Source organism: Phaseolus vulgaris, chromosome 1, assembly GCF_000499845.2.
Source record: "Phaseolus vulgaris cultivar G19833 chromosome 1, P. vulgaris v2.0, whole genome shotgun sequence".
Taxonomy (NCBI): Eukaryota; Viridiplantae; Streptophyta; class Magnoliopsida; order Fabales; family Fabaceae; genus Phaseolus; species Phaseolus vulgaris.
In genome coordinates, this window is record NC_023759.2 from 48,681,280 (window position 1) to 48,705,792 (window position 24,513).

Genomic DNA, 24,513 nt, shown 5'->3' on the forward strand with positions numbered 1-24,513 from the left:
AAAAAACACTCAAAAAAACATTCAATAAAATATATTCAATACCTTATTTCTGAGCTTAATTACTTATATAAGCTAGGTCAGCAACACTCTCAGCCTAATTCATTCTTCTAGTTTTCAACCAGTTACATTGAATACATATATCATCACATCCATGGTTGTGGAACTTCCACTTTCTTCGGCTAATGAACTTTGAATTCATTAGAAAAGAAAACGTAAACCAGAAAATATAAACCAGACATGGTGTATTATATATGAATATTATTGGAAGCATACTGCATGATAAAACAAATGAAAGCGTAAAGGGACTCATTCCAAAAGGTTTATTATTTTTTTTTTCCATGACATCCATATAAGATTTAAAGTGTGGTGTTCTACACTCGTTCATTGTAACAATGGCTATCAGCCAAAGTATACTATGCTTCATCACTTTCACTTGTTTCATGCACGTAACGAAACCTTCAAACTTGAACACAGACGAGTTACTACAGGGTCATGAGTTCACAACAAGTGACCGTTTGATTTCACCTACAGGTTGGTATACAATGAGTTTCTTTCAGAATAAAGGCTCTGAAGATTTCTACCTTGGAATTGGAAAATCAGCTGAAAATTCAACTGATCAGAATTTCTGGATTGCTAATAGAGACATGCCAATCCAGGATCCTGCAACGTTTCTCATAATTGATGAATTTGGTAACTTGAAAATTATTTCCAACCGGGAAAGAAATTCCAGTATCATGCTCTATTCTTCTGATGCTGGAAGAGAAGTTAACAGCAATACTACCTTCAACGCCATATTGCAAGATACTGGCAACCTTATGCTTCGTGAAGTGAACCAAAATGGATCTCTGAAGAGGATATTATGGCAAAGCTTTGATCATCTCTCACACGTTCTTATGATGGGGATGAGACTAGGGTTTAACAGAAAAACAGGTCAAAATTGGTCTATAACATCACGGAGAAGTGAAAAGACTCTTTTGTCAGGGTCTTTCACCCTTGGCCTTGAGCCCAAAACGAAGCAATTGATGATATGGTGGCGGGGGAACATTTTTTGGAGTAGTGGGCAATGGAGCAATGGAAGCTTTGCCAATCTAAAGTCTCCACTTTATGAGAAGGACTTCGAATTCGATTACTGCTCAAATGAAAATGAAACCTATGTGTCATATCTTCCTAGTTATATCTACTTAGAGCCTTCAGGTTCAATATATGGCGGCATATCTGGTGTTTCTTACTCATGCGTCAATAACTACTTTCTATCTGGTTGTTCAATGCCAAGTGTTCCCAAATGTAGAGATCATGAAAGTTTGTACCGGGGTAGCAGGAATAGCTATGGAGTAATGCAAGGGACAGGTTTCAAATTTGATGAAAGTGAGAACCTGACAAGTTTTGATTGCTGGATGAAGTGCTTGAACAATTGCAGTTGTGAGGCCTACTCTTACGTTAACGAGGATGAAACTGGGTGTGAGATATGGAGCAGGGACTCAGCAAACTTTGTGGCCACTACTAATTTGACTGCTGGAGGGCGTCAGATATACTTCCTTGTTGGTAGAAAAAAAGGTAAAAAGTGCATAAACTATGATACTCCTCTTACTTCTATGATTACTGTGCTAATTAATATATATAGCAGTGCTATAAATGTATATGGACATTTGTTTCTGAAAAGTGTATAGATATAAGAGATTCAAATTTCAAATCATTGTTGAAAGTGTAGCAGCAGCCGCAGCTCCACCGGGGCTACATAAGGCTACATAATACTAATGGTTCCAATTTCAATGCAGGCAACACTCAGATATGGATCATAAGCAAAATAGTTGGAAGTCTCTCCCTAATCATCTTATGCTTCACATGCAATAAGTTGTGGAAAAAACTAAAACTAAAAGGTAATTATATTAACAACATATCAGGTTTGGTCTCTTATTTATTTTATCCTAAAAGAAATCTTAAATATAAGCCAATTGGTAATAATATACTAAAACTATTATGATTTTATTTGAAATTTAAGGATATCTTTAGGTGGTGACTTTATTCAACCAAAGATATAACATAAATCAATGACTTTAGTTAAGCTTCATGCATGATATTGAAATATGCAGCTGATGATCGCAAGAAGCGAACAAAATTATTGTCTGAAATCGGAGGAAATACTGCAATTTCCATTGCTTACAATGAAAGAAACGAACAAAAGAAAAAGGGAAAGACCAGTGATGATATGTATATTTTCAATTTTCAAACTATTCTTGAGGCAACTGCCAATTTTTCTTCCACAAATAAGATAGGAGAGGGTGGTTTTGGACCTGTCTACAAGGTAATTCTTATGATGATTTCTTTAGCTAATAGAAAATTTGCAAGTTTGTATTCAGAACTGAATATGAAGTTTTAATGTTTTCTAAAAGGGGAAGTTACCAAGTGGACAAGAAGTAGCCATAAAGAGACTTTCAAAAAGCTCGGGACAAGGGCTGATAGAGTTTAAGAATGAAGCGATGCTAATTATCAAACTCCAACACACCAACTTGGTGAAACTGCTTGGTTTTTGTATTGACAAAGAAGAAAGGATATTAGTTTATGAGTACCTTCCCAACAAAAGTTTGAATTTGTACCTCTTTGGTATGCAATTTCATACATTAGATCGTTTAACACATTTACTTTATATTTGAAAAATGTTTTTCTACTCTATTTACTAATTCTTACTTTGAAGTAGGTTCTAACCAAGACACTACAATGGAATGGAACACACGATGCAAAATTATTGAAGGAGTTGCACAAGGACTTGTATATTTACATCAATATTCAAGATTAAAAGTGGTACATAGAGACTTGAAAGCGAGCAACATTTTATTAGACAATCAATTAAATCCAAAAATATCTGATTTTGGTACGGCTAGAATATTTGGATTGACAGAATCTGAAGAACGAACTAACAGAATTGTTGGAACATTGTAAGTATATATTATTTTTTAAATATATTAATAATTTTTATAATTAAATTCTTTATCTTTAATTAGTATTATCATTTCAGTGGTTATATGTCTCCGGAATATGCTATGATGGGTGTTATCTCAACTAAATTAGACGTTTACAGCTTTGGCATCCTTCTGTTAGAGATTTTAAGTGGAAAGAAGAATAGTACTGATTATCCATTTAATCTTGTTTTTAATGTAAGTGTTTTCAAATCTTTCAACATGTGAATGCTAAAATTGTGTGTCATTGGTTTTACATTTAACAAAGTGTGTTTACTTTAGGCATGGAAATTATGGAATGAAGGTGAAGCTCTAAATCTAATGGACTCAAACATGAATGGATCATACTCCCCTACACAAGTGTTAAGATACATTCATATTGGTCTATTGTGCACACAAGATCAAGCAAGAAACAGACCCACTATGCTTGAGGTTGTTTCTTTTCTTTCAAATGAAATTACACATTTACCTCAACCTACACAACCAGGATTTTGTGTCACTGGAGGAGTGGAAAATAGAGATGTGCACTACACTTGTTCCATAAAGGAGACAACACATTCATTGACTTCAGGTAGATAATTAAAATACTCTTGGAAAAATTCAAAATCTGTAATAATTGTAAATAACTATAAATTAGTGATGACAAGTGCTCAAGTCTCCAATGTATTGATGTTGAGGTTGGAAGTGACAAGATTTATTAGAAAGCTAAGATCTATAAATGGAAAACAAATAAGCTGCTTAATATTTCAAATGATACCGACAACTAAATTTATGGGCTTATGAAATAGGCCTTACACAATGTCACTTAGGTTTTTTCTTTATGCACCCCGTACTGCATTACATATTTTTTAAAATGATTATTTTAGTCTTTGTAAAAGTGATTTTCGAATTCTCTATAATGAAAATCTTCTGGAACAAACTTTCTTAAATTTCCAGAACATGATTTGTAGAATAAAATTTCTTGAACGGGATTTTTGGAATAATATTTTCAAAACAAGCTTTCCATAAAACATGAAATATATTTCAGAACGAACTTTTCAAACATAATTTTTGGAATTTTTTTTCTAGAACATAGATACCTTCCAAAAGAAGCTTTCAAGAATGAGTTTTTCATAACAATTTTGGCTTAGTGAGTTTGAGGCTGAGAACACCCCCAAAACTGCATTTCAAATTCGTTTAGTGTAGAAAAATTTTGTTGAGTAAATTTGAGATTGAGACTCCCCTAACTCTGCATGTAAAATCTACTTAAGCACAGATGAAAAATATTGGGCGGTTTTGGGGTCGAGAACATCCCAAATATGCATGTCCAAATCTACTTATCACATGAATATTCTACTGAGCAAAGTTGAGACTGAGAGCCTGTATACTTCCTTTTAAAACTCAATTTGTTAAGTAAAAACCAAGATTAAACTTCATATCATAATCAATTTAAATCATTAACCACTTATCATTTTCATAAATTTACATTCATTTCAGTAAACAAATCACACCCTGCAATAAAACTTTGGGATTTGTGACCATGTTACCTTCACATCCAGGTCTTGAGAACAATAACTTCCCTCACCTGAAATTTCTTATTTCAAAGCAACCTTCCAAAAATCTAAGTCAAAAATGTTATACAAAAAATCTAATTTTGTGAAGCAAGTTATTCAAACATCTCCAATTTTAATATAGGATTTATCATGTTGAGATGAACACTTTTCTCAACTGATCCACCCAAATTAATGACAAAATTATGTGATAAAACAAATAAGAATAAATCTTTAGAGTAAAAAGGAGGTTAATTGTTTTAAATTCTTATCGAATATGATTAATCTATGATTCTTCACCTATTGCGAATTACAATCGGATTCTAAAATATATATGAGATTTAGAGAAGAAAATTTAGAGACGGGTGAGGAGATATATAGAGAGAGGAAAGATTAGGCAAAGAAAGAAAATGGGAGAGGCTGGCTTTTGGTGTTACAAATTTTAGTTTAAAAATATGGATATAACGAGTTTCCATCCGTGAACCTGATAATGCAATCTAACTCAACTATCTTTTAATTGATTTCATCATTGAATTGAGTTTAAATTAGCGTACTTAATATACAGAATCCGAAATTAATCTAATTGTAATTGGATCAACCAAAGTAAACACAGTATAATCAATAACTTATAGCATTTATCGTGCCTACCATAACATGCTCCCTTTTGAAACATTTTTTTTTTTTTAGTTTCTATGTTTATTTATGATTCTAAATCTCATTGACCTTGTCTTCATTGTGTCCCGTGGCTTTCAATGGGTCAAATTCTTGGTAGATATACCAACTACCCACAACACTGTAGTTATAATTTAAGAATCCTGCGTTGGTCACACTAAAGAAAGAAACAAGAAGAAACATATTTTTTTTTTATTAGCAACTAAATAATTAATTAATTCAAATATTTTAGGAATATTTCAACTCTACTACCAATTATCTTTCATCCATATAGAAAAAACACCTATACCGGGATATTATCCCTAACACATAACTTCTTTTCTAATAATAATAATGTCAAACATATTAGTGTGTAGATTATAATTTCATCAAAATACAAACTATTTATTAACATTATTTAAGTTCGAATATAACATTTCGTTGTATTATGTCTTAACGATGTCTTATACAATTGTTACAACATTACTTCGTCAAATTACTTTCATTTGTATTTTATGTTGTTGTATCTCTTGTTTTCTTTTCACTTTTCATCATTTGTGTAATGAATTTCATCATCGTTATAAAATCGATAAAATGAATGAGTATAAAAAAGAGGTTTCCAAGTACAATTTTTAAGTAGACAAGTACTATGATTCATCCAACCTCTCTCATAAATATTTTTATAAAAGAAAAAAAAAGAATAAATATGTTTGCAATTAAAATTAATTATACTCTGTGGATTTTTGACCCGTCTATCTATATATATGTGGTAAATTCAGATAGTGTTAAGTGCAACTTTCTACAAAAATGGTTCTCACTTTGAGCAAGAGAGTGCTATGCTTCATCGTCACTTTGACCTGTCTCTTGCAGCTTACAAAGCCTTCAAACTTGAGGGAAAACACGTTGGTCCAAGGCCATCCCCTTGCAGCAACGAACCGTTTGATTTCGCCTTCAGGTTTATACACACTGCATTTCTTTCAGCTTGATGGTGGCTCTGAAGCTAACACCAAATTCTACCTTGGCATATCAGATAATAACATCTCTTACTATGTTTGGCTTGCCAACAGGGACAATCCAATCCATGATGACCCTGGAGTTCTCACAATTGATGAATATGGCAACCTTAAAATTGTGTCAAGTTCTACCACTATGATACTATATTCAGTTGAAGCAGAAAGTAACAAAAGTGTTAGAGCCTCTTTGCTAGATACAGGAAACTTTGTGCTTCATGAATTGAACTCAGATGGATCTGTGAAGAGGGTGTTATGGCAGAGCTTTGATTACCCCACAGACACAATTTTATCACGGATGAAAATTGGCTATGACAAGCACAGTGGCCACAGGTGGTCTCTAACAGCAAGGAGAAGTTACAGAACTCTTTGGTCAGGATCTTTCTCCTTAAGCCTTGACCCCAAAACTAACCAATTGATTACTAGATGGAGAGGGGCCATTATTTGGAGCAGTGGAGAGTGGAGAAATGGAAGTTTTTGCAATCTGAATTCTTCATCACTTGAGCGAGAGAACTTCAATTTCACTTTCTTTTCAAATGAAAGTTTGACGTACTATGAATATGCTTCAGTTTCTGGTTTTCTCATCATGGGACCATTGGGTATAATCAATGCTAGTGGTGTCCCTTACTCATGTACTGGTAGTGAGATTGTGCATGGTTGTGCAATGCCACAGCCTCCCAAATGTAGGAAAGATAGTGATTTGTACTTGCCAAGTTGGAATAGCTTTGGAGAAATGTCAAGGAAAGGATACATCTTTGATGAAACAGAGAACTTGACCATTTCTGATTGCTGGATGAGGTGCTTGAAAAATTGCTCCTGTGAGGCTTACACTTATGCATTCAAGGATGCAACTGGCTGTGAAATATGGAGCAGAGACACATCAGACTTTCTTGAGAGTAATTCCGGTGTTGGTCGTCCAATTTTCTTCTTTCCCAGCCAAACCAAAACCAGTAAGTTCATACACACAACAGAACATTTTCTTCTTTATAACCTAAAATTTAGCTCTATCTAAGAAAAAACTAGTTTTACCAAGAACTTTAAATCATTGAAGTTATTCAAAAAGTTTATTATATTTTACTGTATACAAAATTAGATTTTTGTGTACAGCATGTGTTGATTAATTTACAACAACTTACTTCTAAATTTGAATATAATTTGCATGCATGGATGTTAAAGAATTATTTTTGTTATAGTATGTATGTATGAATTAGCACTCTTCTTCTCATGCAGAAGGCAAGAAGAGGAGAATATGGATTGAAGGTGCTGCGGTTGGAGTTCTTCTTCTGATAATCTCATTCATTGCATCCTTTATCATGTTGTGGAGAAAACAAAAAGAAAGAGGTTAATCTACATCATTTGGAAATTCAGAAGTTTAAGCATAATTCTTTCAAGACATTAGTTTGACTAAATAATACAAATAAAACAGTACACCTGAGATTCAAAATGGAGCTATTATCTTATATTTATCTTTGAAAGTTCTTATGATTTTTTTATGTATGATCATATATGCAGTTGAAAAGCGTAAGAAGCGAGCAAATATATTCTCTGACATTGGAGAAAATACTGAAATTTCTGATGCATGCGATGAGGGAAGAGAACAATGGAATGAGAAGACAGGCAATGATACACATAAATTCGAGTTTATAACCATTCTTGAGGCAACAGACAATTTCTCTTCCACAAATAAGATTGGAGAGGGTGGCTTTGGACCTGTTTACAAGGTAATAAATTCTTATTAATATATATTTTTATTTTGGATTAACTGCATATTCACAAATAAATAAGGAGAATTATGTTTTTAGGGTAAATTGCCAAATGGTCAAGAAATAGCTATAAAAAGACTTTCAAAAAGCTCAGGACAAGGATTGGTAGAGTTCAGAAATGAAGCTATGCTGATTGTGAAACTGCAGCACACTAACCTAGTGAGGCTTTTAGGATTTTGCATTGACAGAGAAGAAAGAATATTAGTCTATGAATACATGGCCAACAAAAGTTTGAATTTATACCTTTTCGGTATGAAAATATTCTCATCTAATATGCTTACTTGTTAAATATTTCATCTATATATTCAAGACTTGGTCATTTTAATTAATTTTCATTGTCCTTTTCTTCTAAATAGATGCCACCAATAGAACTGAGTTAGATTGGAAGATAAGGTACAAAATTATCCAAGGAATTGCTCAGGGACTTGTATATTTACATCATTATTCAAGGTTAAAAGTTTTACACAGAGATTTGAAGGCTAGCAACATTTTATTAGACAATGAGTTAAATCCAAAAATATCAGATTTTGGAATGGCTCGGATACTTACATTGGCACTAGTGGAAGAAAAAACAAATAAAATTGTTGGAACATAGTAAGTATTTATATGATAAAATTTTAGATGATAATATTAGGTTCAGTGCAACAAATTTTAGTTTTGTTTGAATTTCATTAATGTACAATTAATCTTGAAGGAACTACAAATTAAAAAACAAAAAACAAAGAGTAGAAGACCTCCTTCAAGATTAATTGCATATTAATATTAGTTTTTCTTTTAATAAATACATGTGACAATTACTAAAGAGCAAAAACATGTTCAATTACGTTAACCACAAAGAGAGTTCAACCAAAATTAATCAAATTAAAGTTTTTGTACTAATTCTATACTTATTTTTCTTATTATATTAAAAGCAAAATATGTCAATATTTACTTTAAAAATTTCTATGTATACTCTTTTAAGTATTTAATATTTGTGCAGTGGTTATATGTCTCCAGAGTATGTTATGAGTGGAGTTATCTCAAGCAAAATTGATGTATACAGCTTTGGCGTGCTACTCTTAGAGATTGTGAGTGGAAAGAAGAATATTAGTGATAGTTTTTCACTCAATCTTATAGGATATGTAAGTTACCTTAAATGAAGAAAAATAAATTAAAATTCAATTGATGTTATCAAAACTAAGTGAATGTATTAATTTGTTTCAGGCATGGCAATTATGGATTCAAGGGGAAGCTCTAAAGCTAATTGACACATTGTTGAATGGTTCATGCCCCCACATCCAAGTTATAAGATGCATTCATATAGGTCTCTTGTGCACTCAAGACAAAGCAAATGATAGACCCACTATGCTTGAGGTCATTTCTTTTCTTTCAAATGAAAATACCCAATTGCCTTCTCCTCTACAACCTTCACTTTATACCATCAAAAGTGTGAAGGAGGAATCTTGCTCTAACAATGAGTTAACATTGTCAGTGACATCGGGCAGATAACTTAATGACACATTGTGAGACTCAAACTTCTATCTATAATTTGTCATTGTCATATGTTGATATTGTCATTTTCATACAATGTGATCACATTACAGGAATGTTAGGCACATTAAAGTTCATGTGAAACAAACTCCTTCACATTATACTTTATTTTGTATTTAACATCTCAAATTATATTACTATCCACTTTCAACGTATAGGTTTATTAATCATTTACCTATTAAAAACTATCATATCTAACATAGAGTTTATGAAAAATAATTATCTCTAAATTTACATAAAGCATATATATTTATATATGTATATTGTTCAAACATTAGGTGTTTTAGAATATTTTCAGGAAGATACAACATATTCTCCTCCTATAATAAGTGTAGAATACCACATAACAATTATAAAAAAGGTAAGCTAGAAAATAATTTTGTATTATATTAACATATTGCAACCACATTTCATTAATTCAATATATACTTATTTCAATGATATGATCATGTACAATAAGATATTATCTCAAACCAAAAACCACTCAAGTCATGTTTATTCAATCCACATATTAACACACTAAATTTACAGATGAATCTAATTCAAAATTGGATACAAGATACAAGTCTATTCAATCCACATATTAACATGTTAAAATTACAAATGAATCTAATTCAAAATTGGATACAAGATATTAAGTATTACGCATACACGTTTCATAAGACTTATAAAAAATATGTCCTATCAGAGATTTACACATGACCTAATACAATATTGATCAAAATGTGGATCACAAAATAAAGAATCAAGGTAAGTTCATTGCATCCAAAGTTCGTGCATCAATAAATATCAGGATGGGCAAAAATATCCCCTTAACTTTTCACTTATATCAGCGATGCAAGGGGATCTTTGTTAATCATAGGTTCACATACTCAATCCTTGCAAATCACAAATTGGCTCAACATTTTGGGTGCAAAACAGGTTAGGTCACCAACTCGCCAATAAATTTGTAAGACAAGATTGGTAATTTTATCCTACCAACCTGTTTTAACCTAGCTCATGTCGCCTCACCCACAAACCTAGTAAGTGGGATGGGAGGAGGAGTTTATTGTCAACCCATTTTGTCACCCTACTTAATGTATTATCCTAGGTATGAATAATTCAATTTAATATAAAACTCATCATACCATTCACACTTATAACCTATTATTATTAATCGAATCAATTTGTCCACTCAAACGCTTAACATGTTCTTAGAATAAAATATTTAAATTTATATAACATACATGAACTATACTTATACATATGTATGCATTTTAAACTAATTTAAAACATGTTTTCTGAAAGTAGGGAATGTCGCTTGAGTAAGGATTACCTAACAGGTAATATTCTCAAATAATGGATCTCCCTAACTTAAGCGTATATATATCAATTTGGGGCTTAACTACTATTCTAGAGTTTTACTTAAAACATTAGGACTTAAGTAATGCAAACTGAATGGAGAGAAAATGAATTTTCCATCTCTTGCTCAAGTGTCCAATAGTCCAATATTTTATTTTCTATATTTTAAGTTGGAAATTTTTTTATCATTTTAGTTTAACAAACATATAACAATACAACAGAAATATATATATATATATAATTGACCATTTCCCACCATCTTTAATTGATACATATAGCTGTTTTTTAAAGCATTAATCCCTAGTGCACTCACATTCAAGCAATTTGACATTTGGAAACATCAAACTGTTCTACGAAAATTCTATGTGACAGAATAAAAATAATAATCGAAGACAGTAGCAATTTAATATAGTTGGCATGATGGCAGTTGAACATTAAGAAGGTTATTGAAAAACGGGACATATAACTAGAATAGGGTAGTTATTATTAAATCAAAAATTGGTTGAACCATGATCATCATGCATCCATTTTCTGTCTCCCCATCACCTCCATCGTTTCAATCACAGTAACTTGACTAAAAATGTGGATCAACTTCTCTCAAATAATGTTAAAAAATAAATAAATAAGGTAAAATAGTTTTTATAAATTAAAACTAATTTCTATACAAGTTAAAAAATTATAATTGTTACATAAAAAAATTAAAAATTAATTCTTATACAAAATACTAATTTATAAATAAGTTAATTTAAATTTTATTTATTTTTTATATATGTTTATAAGAAGAATTGTGAAAACATATTAATATGCAAAATTTGGGTAAACTTAACACATGCCTAAATAACTAGTTCAGAAAATCGTTGAACGACTTATGTCATACTTAATTTAAGATTAATATTGATAGTTGTGTTAATTAAAAACAATACCTCAAAAGCTTAATTTCATTCCATAAATAATATGATAATAAAATCATTAAAAATAACTATTTTAGATATTAATAAATAAATAAAATTTAAAATTATATCTAATTTAAATAATATAATAGTTAATTATTTTTTTCTAAACAAATACTACCTTTTTCTAACCCGTCTAAATATATATAATTTAATTGGATTGAGGTGGTTGGAATTTTAACATCTTAAACAAATGCATTAACTTCATTCCAAGTCAACCCATCAAAATGCATTTCGCAGTCAAATTATTACTACTACTACTTCATCTCATGCCTTTGATCCTTTAATATATAATACATGTTTTCTTTAAGTTATCAGTTACACAAATTATTAGACACTAATTTGAATACATTCACTTTTTTCAAATATATATTTATTAGAAGAGTTAAAATAAGGCTAAAGTCCTCAAAAGTATCCTTAGCATTACTAGTCCACTTCACCATGATTTTATTGCATATCCAACATAATATTTGATAAAATATTTCTATTGATAGTTATTCAATTAGTATTATGCTAATTACTTGTAAATAAAGATAGATGTATATTGTTAAGGAGGTGAAGTGGTATTTAAAAAAATTTATTCATGAATAAATTTTTAGAAATTTTGTTTTCCAACACTTGATTGAGGGGTTTAAAATATATTAAAAAAATCACATATAAAAAGGTCAAACTAGAAAGAGTAAAGAAGAAAAAGTTAATCATATATTTTTTAGATTATTTTATTATCTTCAAAATTTGATTAGAAGCATACTTCACATGTATAATATGAGTGAATGACATTAACTATGTTGGAACTTGTGAAAGAAATAATTAGAACACTAAAAAAATTATTAAATAAAAATTAATTTTAGATATAATATTACAAGAAAATCATGAAATAAAACTAATTTTTAGTGACAAAAAATAATTAGTTGTTATAATGACTAAATTAGAGATCATCTTAGTAACTAATTTTTTTTTCTAAATTAGTTTATATTATTGTTAAATGGTTTTTAAATTGATATCTAATTAGTAACCAAGGTTTTTGCTACTAAATTTAAAAACTAAATAATTGGTTGTTAATTAGATATCAATTTAGAAACCACAATTTCAAAGACTAAAGAAATTATTGTTTTCTAAATTAGTTTCTATTACTGATAAATAGTTTATAAATTGGTTTCTAATTAGCTATCAAGGTTTTTGCTACCAAATTTAAAATATAAATAATTGGTAGTTAAAACATTGGTAACTAATTATTATATTGATTAAATTATATATTATTTTAAAAAATTAAAAAATTATTGATATATGAATTAGTTGTTATTACTAGTAAATAGTTTTAAAATTCGTATTTAACTAACTACCAACTTTAAAATCTAAATAAGTAATAATTAAAATCTTAATAATTAACTAGATATAATTTAAAAATTATTTATTAATAATATAAATTAATTTAGATATTAATAAACAAATTCTTTTTAAATTAGTATTTAATTTAATTAATATAAAAATTAATTATTTTTAATCTTTAAAATTGATTTTTATTGAATAATTATGTAGTAGTGGATTGGAAGAATTTTAAAATGGTTATTGTAAAAGAATTGAATATCAATACAGTATTAGAGATTTTAATTGTCTTTTTCACTTATTGGGCGTGAAAGTCTCGTGGATTTAACATGCTGGTGTTGGTTTTCATTAGTGTCATATTTCTATTAAATTTTTCAGTTTTATAGTCAAATTTCATGTTATCTTTCTTTTGCTTTATTCTTCTCTCTTTCTTTCTTTCTTTGTTTTTATTTTATTTTATTTCTTATTGTGACTTACTTCATCATTTGTACGGGTAATGAAAGAGATTGATCAATTAAACAAAAAAGTTACAAGTGGTTGAAATTAAGAGACATGATATTCATGATATAATAACAAAGAACAAGGAGAAATTCAACAAAACAAAAACACAAGTAGTGTGACTATTGGTGGAGATTCATGGTATAATAAATAACAAGGAGAAATTAAAAAAAAAAGTATTATGTTTTCAACCTTTTGAAATATGAAGTGAATTTTTTTTTTTATAGTTGTCATATTACTTTGTTATTAGTGATCTTGTAAACTTGAACATTTCTAAGTGTGAACTTGTAAAAAAAATTTGAAAAATGGAAAGATATATTAGTAGAATACAAATTTTATTTTTGGCCCATCAAATATTGTAACTGTGTGATTTTAATTTCTTAAATTTCAATAATTTTAACTAGGTCTTCGAAATATTATAAATATGCTATTTTAAAATATCATAAATATATAGTTATAATCTCTCAAAAAAGTTAATTAACATCAATTAGATTCTATTGCACTGATTCAATTTTAATCTCCTAATACGTCAGTATATTCCAACCGTTGGAAGGATTAAATCACATGTGATAAAACTAAAAATCACAAGTTTATCATAAATGAGACTAAAATCTCAAATTGCAATAAATTATAAACAATAGATGAACTTAGTAAAAAGAGGTGTGTAAATATCAGTTCCTTGTAAATACCAATCTCAGGTATGTGTTTTAGTGTGGTCTGGGCCAATACTTGTAGGCCTTTTTTTGTTGCTTGGGCCGATATCAATGATATTGTCGGCTTCGTAATATTTGGGTTTATTTGAAAAATTGTAGACATGTAGGTATTAATATTTGAATAAAAATATTAAAAAAATTAACATATTGGCAAAAATAGTGGATAAAAATAATTTCTAACTTATCCAAAATATAAAAGTCGGAATATTAAAATTAATGATGTAATTTGTGTTCCATAGATCACTACAAGAAAATCATGAAATAGAAACCAATTTTTAGAGACCAAAATAATTAGTTACAATAGAAACTAAAATAGAGATCATTTTAGAAACTAAAAAAAAAATTGGTTTCTAAATTAGTTTCTATTGTTTTTTACTATTGTTAAATAGTTTCTAAATTGGTATCTAATTAGCAACTAAGGTTTTAACTACCAATTATTTAGTTTTTAAATTTGGTAGAAAAAACCTTGGTTGCTAATTAGATATCAATTTAGAAACTATTTAACAATAATAGAAAATAATATAAACTAGTTTAGAAACCAAATTTCTTTTTAGTTTCTAAAATGGTATCTAATTTAGTTACTATTGCAACTAATTATTTTAGTTTCAACAAATTGGTTTCTATTTCATGATTTTCTTGTAGTGGATGTAATTTGTGTTTCATAGCTGTAAATTTTAAATAAATTTAACTACCTAAATCATGATAATATTTGTATATTAGAAGAAAAAAAATATTATTACATTAACTAAAAATAAATATTATTTTATAAATTAAACAATTATTAATATTTAAAGTATTTTTTTATTAATAAAAAAATTGTAAACTAATTTTTAAATTAGGTACCAAAATTTTATTATTAATTATTTTAAATTCTAAATTAGTAATATATTTTTAAATTCTTCCTATTAAATTCTAAAGAGAGATCATAAATTTAGTTTTAAAGACTTCCACCAATAATTAAGAATTTAAAGTAGCTCTTTTCATGGTCATGGAAGTTCAAATTGTTTGTCTTCTCCAACTTACTGAAGAAGAAAACACAAGATACTAATAGACCAGTCTCTTACCTTAATTTTTATAAACAAAAATAGAGGAGAAAATAAGGTTTACTTACAGTTCTTCACCAACAAATAAACAAGAAAAACTAGAAAATAAATGTATCTAAGAAAAACTATTTATGATATTTCCAAATAATAAGTTTTTTTGTCATCATTCAATCTATTGAAATAAACCTGAAGCATGAGCTCCTTCTTTGGTGTGAATGGAGAGACCAAGTAATAATTAATTTTTAAAGTTCATTGACCATTCATCCCAATGGCTAGATATGTCAAAATCTATCTACAAGAAAAAGAAAACGGAATAAAAAGTATGAATACACAGAATATTCATTGTTACATCATTGTAACAACCATGCTGGCAAAATTTTAAGTGAGAATGGAGTTGACTTGTGATATACCTTTTTTATTAAATTGTTATAGTTTTATTTAAGTGACTATAATTAAGTATATTTCTGTACAAAAGTGTAGAAGGTGACTTTTAATATACCTTTTTGATTAAATTGTTGTATTTTTTATTTAAATAAAAAGAAGTATAATAACTATCATTTTAGATTTTGGTATTTTATTTATATATTATAATTATCATTTTATCAGTAATAAATAAATAAATATAGAAATACTTGAGTTATATAAAAAGAAATATTTAAAATTATACATACCAAAAAACAAAACAAAAACTAGTAAAAATCTTTTCTGTACTTTTTTTTTATAGTTTGTTAATATAGATATGCCAACCTATACTTTCCAAGAACTAGTTAGATATAGTTAGACTTTCAGGAAATTCTACTCATAATATGAAATACTTTCAGTTTCATATTTATAAATGGAGTCATTCACAATTGTTGTAAATTAGGGGTTCGAACAAATTTTTATGGTTAAGAAGATATTATTCGAAAAAGGATAAAAAAGTAAAACTCTAAATACACATACAAATTTAACTATAGCTATTTATTTTTAAAATTAATATATTGTTTCAACTTTTTATAAACCCTTTTTTCTTTTTTTTAGATTTTTAAAACTGTTTATCTTCCTTTTTCAACAAGTATTTGCAATAGTGTGTGATATTGTTTTTTTTATGATTTAGTTGTTATGTAATTAAATTTGATTTTTTAAATAAAAATACAATTATGATAACAAAAATATGTTACATTTGGAGTTTAACAATGGTTAGAATGAATAAAATATAAGAATTCAATTTTGAGTATTTTTTTATTAAAATATTAAATACTTAAATATTAGTTTATTGTTCAAATAATAAAGAGAGTACGTAGGAATAACAATGCGGGTTGGGTTGGCCCGCTCCATGCAAAGAAGGCGGACTCATTTCACTAACCTGCTCCGATAAAAGAGGTAATTCAGGGGCTTGTCCGCAAAAGGAAAATACTTTTTAAAATAAAATAAAATTTTATTAATTATGAAAAACAATTTCTCTTGCTAAAAAATTAAAATTAGAATTTTATCCATGTTTTCAATTCATTTAACTAAGATAAAAACATGAATTCAAGTACGAGGGTTGTCAATAGGCTTGATTAAAAATAATTAAAGTTTTTTTTACATCTATTTTTTCTTTATATGTATGTAAATATATCAGTATCTTATCAAAATTTTACTACAAAATATTTTAATGAAAATGACTAATTTTTTAAAGTGTATCTTATTGAAATCTATTCTTTATATTGTTTTTTATTAACAAATTTTAAATAGAAGACTTTACTTACAACTAAATTTGTTGTCACTTTTAATATTAACTCTTTTAGATTATTAAAATAAAATATTTCATTTTTAGTAAATTAAATTCAATTTTTTTAAAATAAAATAAAATAAATATCACAAATATCACACTGCAATAATGAGTAAGTGGGATATATTGCTTTTTTTCACAAAAAACTAAATAATTATTTTTTATTTATGCAAGTCAGCGGACCAACCTGCGTCATCTTGTTGTTGACCCACAGATTGCATGTTATGCAGAACGAACAAAAACAAGTCAACAAAATAAATTAGTAAATTCACCTCATATTTTCTAGTAGCGGATTACAGATCAATCCACATAATCCGTGTTTCACGTTGTGATCTTTAATATTATATTCAAACTTTTGAGATGTTATTTCTATATATAGCATGTTTAGTATTTTTTTTAATAGTAAAAGGCAAAAATAGTTTCCTCTGTATTTCTTACTCCGCTCCACAACGTGTTTTGTTTATACTTTAATATCTTTGGTAAATTGGAAAATAATAGTATTTTTAAATCCACACTTAAATAGAATAAAAAAATTAATCGAAAAGGCCAGAAAGGGTTGATTTGTATTTTGAAATTAGAAGTAAAAAGTAGTAGAAGCAACAAATCAAAAAATAGTTGAAGCATTTCCATGAAAATAAAATGATTTGTTTTTGTGAGTAAGAAAGAAAAGAAAAGAAAAGAAAAGAAAAAGTATGGTGGGAAGAGAAAGTAGAAGTTGAATTATTGTACGAGAAGAGGAGAGGAGGGGTACCATAAGTCAGTGATTAAAGATTGTGCGGCGTACTAGTTGTCCTTCTTCCCTACTGCTCTCACCTTCCATGCGGACATTGCCTCCTACTTTATTCTTTCAACAATCTTCATATCTTTACAACATCTTCTACTAAGGAACATCTATTCAACCTCAACATTTCATTTAATCTCTTTCTAGTTATATTTTAAAACTGATCATCATTATCCTAGATATTCAGTCAATTTTCAAATCATCATCCTCATTTTCAATGAGAAGTAAATAAATTTTTTTATTTTATTTTCACAAATCTGAATCAAAACCATTTTACCGTATAAGTATATTCAGTCCATTATCTCACGATCCTTCTGTTTCAGGCATGAGACAACAAGATTAATAAGTTCATTAAGTATTTGGTTCTAACGTGTTTTTGAAGATCGGCCTTAAAACTATATATGTCATGTATTTGGACTCGATCCATGACTTCACACAATTTCTAAAATGTTTCAGATTACAACGGTTAAAAATAGAGAAAAAAATAATCTTTTATTAAAATGTAAGTCATGTAAAAGAAATGATTTTTTTTGAAAGATTATAAATCAATGGTAAAAATAACATTTTTTCTTCTTAGATATTTATATATTTAATATAAATAAGTTTTGGTGTGTTTCAGTTTGAAGTTTTTGGCTTTCATAGTTTTTTTGGAGGTTTAGTTTGATATTTATGGCTCTTGGATGTTTTGCTTACTTCTGTTTGTTGGTAAACATCCGGTTGTTGGAGAAGGGTTTAGGATGATATTTATTTTGTATTCTTTTGTAAGAATGTGTCTCCTTTAGAGGGATGATGTAATTGTATTTTGATGTGATCATAACTATATCAATCTTGTTATGTCTATGCCACTCTGATTGATGTTTTGTAGAACCTATAGAATCACCAATTGGGTAGATATTAAGAAGTTTGATTTGAGTTTTTTTATAAAAGTTGAGACATCCCTAAAATATTTCATTTTATTTTATTTATTCTTTGGTCATAAAAATAAAAATTTCCCCTCAAACTTTCTTAACCTCCCTAATCATAACATACCTAAACTAAATCCACACTTTATTATTTATAATATCTTAAATTTAAGCTAAACACATGGAGGATCATGTTTAGCATTTGTAGTTTTGAGGAGATAGTTAATGGAGATTGATAAGGTGGAAAAGAAATGGAGGTGGGAACGCATATATGTAGGATATGACGCATCATGCTTTGGTGTGGGTCACACAGAAACTAATGGAATCCATCAAATATTCTACCTTCTCATATGTTGCTCTATCATTCATACCACCTTTTATTTCTTTAATACTAGCAAATTCAATTCTCACTCTTTTTTTTTAATGGAAATTTCAAGTTTTAACATATCTTCACCACTAAAATAACTTGGAACGTATTTAACTTATATTTCATTATTTTATATTAGTTCAATCCAAACTTAATAATATACATTCTGAAAAGTTACTTTTTAATTTTCACTTTCCTATCTTTTTTCTATTAAGCATTTTTAATATTATTTTTCTTCTTTCATTAGTTCTATTCTAATCAACTAAAAAAATTGTACAATTTTACCCTTTTTTCACGAAGTATATATCATGAGTGGGTTTGTTGAATTCTAATGTCTTGCCTAAGAAACTGAATCCAGGATTATTTAGAGTAATAACTTATTCATAATTATCTCAATCATCATAAAACACCGTGATCTTTTCAAGAATTTCTTTTTTAATGTATTAATATTTATTTTTAATTTTAATAATTTAAAGAATAGATAAAAATAACTTTACGTCATAACCTAAATGATTATTATAAATTTTAAATATAACTAACACATTCAAGTATATTTCTTTATAATAAAAATTAATTATAAAAACGAGCATTTACCCTTTACAGTGAACACTACAGTATTAGTTTACCCAAATTTGAAACAAACAGGCCTTTAAAGAATTTTTTTTTAAAAAATAAGAGGAGATTATTTTTTTTTAAATGATAATTGACAGACTTAACAATAAAATCAATAGTAAAAAACTTTTGCAGAAGATATTATTGCATTGCCAATCAAATATTATCAAAGAACGCAAAATGTAAATATTTGTTCATTTATTTTGCATGATTAAATCTCTTTCCGCGTTTCAATTTTGAATGTTGATCCTCCATACATTTAGCTATTGTTATCAATAAAGCTTTTAGATTTACAAATTATAACAATAAGTATAAAAACAAATGATATTAAAAAAAATGGTGTTTTATGGGTTAATAATTATTTCTGAAGGCAACATTTGGCTAAAAGCAGAATATGGATTAATAAACCAACACTACATGAAATATTTATCTTCAAAAAATAAAATAAAATATCTATCTTCTGAGGAAAGTAACTTTGTATCGATCATACAATTCGAGACTGTGATCATGTGTAAGATATTTTGAAAATGTATCATGTAAAATTTAACAGCATTAGTTTTGAACAAGTTGCTTAAGTTTGCTTGTTTTTTTATTTTCAGTTTTTCAAGTTTTTTTTTTTTTTAATGATGGATGATAGAAATGGAACAACTATGTACAAGAGACTTGCATAAAGTGACGTTGAACCACAAGAGAGATCCACTTAGTTTCAAATAATGTTAATTGCAAATGAATTATTTTTCAATATATTTTAATTTTTGGTGTTATTAAAAAATTAATATGGTTAGTGAAGAGAAAAATAAATATGAAACATATACCTTTAGCATCATATGCATGGTACGACGCCAACATCATTCATTCGATTAAGGGGACAGTACGCAGCATAATGGAAGTGTGCACTCGTCTTTAGTGAAAGAATATAAGTGCAAAATACCAGAAAAAAAGTGCAAAGGTTTAATTTACAATGCCTTTTTAGTTTAAATTAATGCATGAGTTTTAACTAGGATTCAAGTTTTGTAATTACACATTGCCAACTATCACTCTTAAAAGCAAAACAATTCAAATATAATGTGTTACGTTACCATTGCTTTTTCAGAAGGAGTTTTATTCACTACTGCAATATTTCATAATATAACATAGGAAACAAACAACTCAGCTTAAAAAAGTAATCGCAAATTAGAGGTTTCAGTTTTCAACATCTGAATTGAACTTAACAAAGTAAATGTATTGTTGATCTAAAAGTTATTAGAAGAATATTTAGATCGTTTAATGACCTAAAGCTCAATCCTGTGCTTTATATATATCCCATGAGTTAAACTTTTACTAGCATATTGTTCTCAAAAACAAATAAAGCGTTTTAACAACATTAAGAAAAAAGAGCAAACCCAAAAATAGAGATGATTAGATGCTACTTTATGAAGAAAGCAGACACTGCACCAGATATCCTGTTAATTAAGAGGATAATTATATGCATTCTGATAAGAAACTAATTAATCTGCTTTCTTTCCATGGCAATATCACCAGCACTGAAAGTGCAACCTACATATGTGCAATATTAATGACATTAATATTCCAAACACATCGTGGAAAAGAAAAAGATGCTTGCCCAAACTCAATACATATGTATGAGATGTATATATATATATATATATATATATATATATATATATTATATATTATTTATGTATGACTGAAGAAGAGAAAAGATAAATAGTGTTACCCCAAATGTCCATGAAGTAAAAGCATTGAATGATCCATGGTAGTACACAATGCTCCATCAACGTACAGACATACCTACTGAGCTTTGCAGGTGGTAAGGGGTTCTGCAGTACTGCAAATTCCATAAAGGTAGTAAGAGCACTCAACTCCATCGTTACTGAATATTAAACCTCAAAATGGCACAAGAAAGGATTACAGAGTGCATTACCAGACAGGCCAATGGCATCATTATCTATGCTGTCTCAATCAACCAATGGTCTCAACTGCACTTGATTGAAAACTTCCACAAAAACCTGAGGTACTTCACCATTCATGTTCAACATGACTCAACAGCCACTGGAGTTAATAAAGGTAAATCCAAAAAGTGGCTAGTAACTGGGACATGATCTAATTAACTTCTTAGATATTAGAAAACTAATTAGCATGATACCTATTGAGTTAATTAAAAACCTCCTTTGCTCTGAGCGTTGTAGAACAGTTGTGTAGTGGTGAGATCCTCAAGCAATACCTGTAGTATTAGTCATTTATTGCTGCTGCAGCATCATCAAGATTCCCATCGCAAAGGCTAATTGGTTTGGAGTAATAAGGGACCACCTCAAACAAATTAATGCCCCTAAAGCTTGTGAATCTTGATGATGCTCCACCGGCAAACAGTGACTGGTTTCTTTTGTTCATTCACGGCTTCATAATTGAACCCTCTCTGTGCTACCAACATCAAGATCGCTAGGCAGTGAAAAAGGAAAACTTCAAATACGAGGAAGTGGAAAAGGAGGCGAGAATAGAACAGCCCTAACCCTAACCCTAAATCTAATCTAACTCAATATATGAGGCAAAAGTAAAGGCAAGAAAAAGAGGGAGAAGCAATATAAGGCATAAAAGGGTGCTCAGTCCCATGTGTATGTGTAGGCCAACATAACAAACACAAGACCCACTTAGTAGTATCATTCATTGATAAGTCTCTATACAAAAGAAAAGCTACCAAAGTACCTACCATCTATAGTGATTAACGTGTAGAAAGCACAGAATTACTGTGGAAAAGTTAAGAAGAAGGCAAAGAGAAAAGAAAAGCAAGAGGCGAAGGAAGAAACACTGAAATGAGAAGAGGAAGGAAGGTAGGTTGAAGAGAAAGAAGTTAACTGAGAAAGAAGAAAGGGTTTAGTGGTGTATATATAGAGAGAGTGGTGAAGTAGGGAAGGAAGTAATAAATGAGGAGGAGATTGGTTGGTGCTTAAGATGTGTGTGTGAGAGAGAGAAAGAGAGGGGATGTAACACGTACAACAGTTATACATCGTAATCTTAGGCACCAAATTTACCAAAAACTTAAAACCAGTGTGACCAAGTCCATGGTCCAGAGATGGAAGCGGAATAATAGGTAGGATGTGTGAGATATGGAAAATGAAAACTTACCCAGTAGAGGAACGAGGTGGCGTTTGGGATTGGAGCAAGTGTTTGCGTCCTCTACAAGCGTTTTCAAAGTGGGGGCCGGAATTGACAGCCCCTGCACCCCTTTCTCCTTCCCTAGGGTTTCCTCCTTTTCCCTCATCCCCCTTTTGGACTATTCTTTAGTTTCATTTTCACATTTCTCTTAATAATCTCCTTTTCTCTTAATCACTCTCTTTCACATCATTTATTTCATCTCTCTTCCCTCCAACAAAAAATTCTATTCATCTCTTCTCAACACTCCTCACTTTTCTTACAATCTTCATTACTTCTATCCAGAACTACCAAGGTGGACAATTTCCATCTCTTCCATATATACTGTTACTCATCCTCTAATCTCTACATATTATATATATATATATATATATATATATATATATATATTGACAAATAAAAAGTAGTATGCATTATTAAAGCAAAATAATGCACATATATAATGGAAAGAACCCAATTGCATTGGTTTATTTATTAATTATTATACATAAATTTATCTTATAGAGTTTATTCTCAGATTGAAAATTTTGCTTTCACATACATATACTAATTCAGTTAAAATAATTATTCCTTGACTTCATCTTTTATGGTCCTTTATTTTTAATTTAAAAATTCAAGGGGAATTACCAATTAAAACTGTTAAACTTGTAAAAATAAAAATACTGTAACTCTTCAAAATTATTCTTAGAACAACTTAATATAAATAGAAAATGCAGTAGCTCTTTCAAATTAATCTTGAAGCAACTTTTTTTTTAATCAGCAATCTTGAAGCAACTTATAATTTTTCATCTTTATATATAGAGTTGATAGGTTAGTATGTGTTTAGAGATTGAATCTTTGTAACTGTGTGTCTAGAAAATATGTGTATTTGGGTTTGTGTAATAAATTGAACAGAATGTGGGAAATTTGGTGGGATATTAAGCTGATCTTGCTACCTTTACTTCAAGTAGTAGTTATTTTTACATATTGTAGCTTCTTTTATAAGGGTTGGGAACCCTAATATCTCTTTCATTTAATATCTTTTTTTTTTAGAAAAAGAATCTCTCAATCAAGATATACGATAAACATAAAAACAAAGTATTATACATATATTTATTTATTTATTGAACACACGCACAAGATTTAAAAATCTAATCAAATTATAAGATTGGTTTTTTTTTTTTAATTGTAAGAAAATCCAGAAAATCTTTCAAGCGATTAAATCGAATCGTAAAAAAAAAAAAACTTAAGTATATAAATATATTAATTTGACTCTTATTATCTCTTGGACAAGAAGAGGAGCCAAAGTTTGTTTTAGTTTATGCTTTTCCAATCATAGGAAAGGGATCTTAAATCACTCATTTTCAGAATAATGTTAATTGTCCTTTGGTTTTGAGGTGGCACGATTAAAAGTGATAGAACACCCCTAGAGTCTCATAATAATATATGTTTAGTTTTTATATAGACACTTTATACAAAAACAAAATGAAATGAATATATTGCAAAAAACAAATATTATTGAATATGCATAACATGTTATTCTGTCATAGTCAGTGATCACCGACCATGTTCCCGCGACAAAATAATACTACAGCATCCCTTGTCATGGTAACAGCCATACATATATAACTCTGTTCACCACGGGACTTTTATGTTTACAA

At 28.8% G+C, this 24,513-nt stretch overlaps 2 protein-coding genes and 1 long non-coding RNA gene across 3 annotated transcripts; 2 read left to right on the forward strand and 1 right to left on the reverse strand.

Annotated features, from left to right (window-relative positions):
- The first annotated feature begins 392 nt into the window (after positions 1-392).
- LOC137816107 (G-type lectin S-receptor-like serine/threonine-protein kinase CES101) lies at positions 393-3,567 on the forward strand. Its single transcript, XM_068619201.1, has 6 exons — positions 393-1,554; positions 2,091-2,302; positions 2,391-2,601; positions 2,696-2,933; positions 3,014-3,152; positions 3,237-3,567. The coding sequence occupies exons 1-6, from the start codon at positions 393-395 to the stop codon at positions 3,531-3,533; spliced, it is 2,259 nt and encodes a 752-aa protein (XP_068475302.1). The 3' UTR covers positions 3,534-3,567.
- A 2,374-nt stretch (positions 3,568-5,941) lies between these two features.
- Positions 5,942-9,410, forward strand: LOC137816255 (G-type lectin S-receptor-like serine/threonine-protein kinase CES101). Its single transcript, XM_068619332.1, has 7 exons — positions 5,942-7,094; positions 7,375-7,485; positions 7,657-7,865; positions 7,947-8,157; positions 8,264-8,501; positions 8,887-9,028; positions 9,111-9,410. The coding sequence occupies exons 1-7, from the start codon at positions 5,942-5,944 to the stop codon at positions 9,393-9,395; spliced, it is 2,349 nt and encodes a 782-aa protein (XP_068475433.1). The 3' UTR covers positions 9,396-9,410.
- Positions 9,411-21,102: 11,692 nt separating this feature from the next.
- LOC137814985 (uncharacterized) lies at positions 21,103-23,165 on the reverse strand. Its single transcript, XR_011081705.1, has 3 exons — positions 21,648-23,165; positions 21,441-21,551; positions 21,103-21,259 (listed from the first exon to the last, which is right to left on the reverse strand). It is a non-coding gene; the product is annotated as an uncharacterized lncRNA (long non-coding RNA).
- Between the last annotated feature and the right edge of the window lie 1,348 nt (positions 23,166-24,513).

Excerpts from the sequence above, each read along its gene's own strand:
- LOC137816107 (XM_068619201.1), top strand. The coding sequence starts at position 393 with ATGGCTATCAGCCAAAGTATACTATGCTTCATCACTTTCACTTGTTTC. Across the intron at positions 2,303-2,390 it reads GTTTTGGACCTGTCTACAAG|GGGAAGTTACCAAGTGGACA; the intron begins GTAATTCTTATG and ends GTTTTCTAAAAG. Across the intron at positions 3,153-3,236 it reads CATTTAATCTTGTTTTTAAT|GCATGGAAATTATGGAATGA; the intron begins GTAAGTGTTTTC and ends TGTTTACTTTAG.
- LOC137816255 (XM_068619332.1), top strand. The coding sequence starts at position 5,942 with ATGGTTCTCACTTTGAGCAAGAGAGTGCTATGCTTCATCGTCACTTTG. Across the intron at positions 8,158-8,263 it reads TTTGAATTTATACCTTTTCG|ATGCCACCAATAGAACTGAG; the intron begins GTATGAAAATAT and ends TCTTCTAAATAG. Across the intron at positions 8,502-8,886 it reads AATAAAATTGTTGGAACATA|TGGTTATATGTCTCCAGAGT; the intron begins GTAAGTATTTAT and ends ATATTTGTGCAG.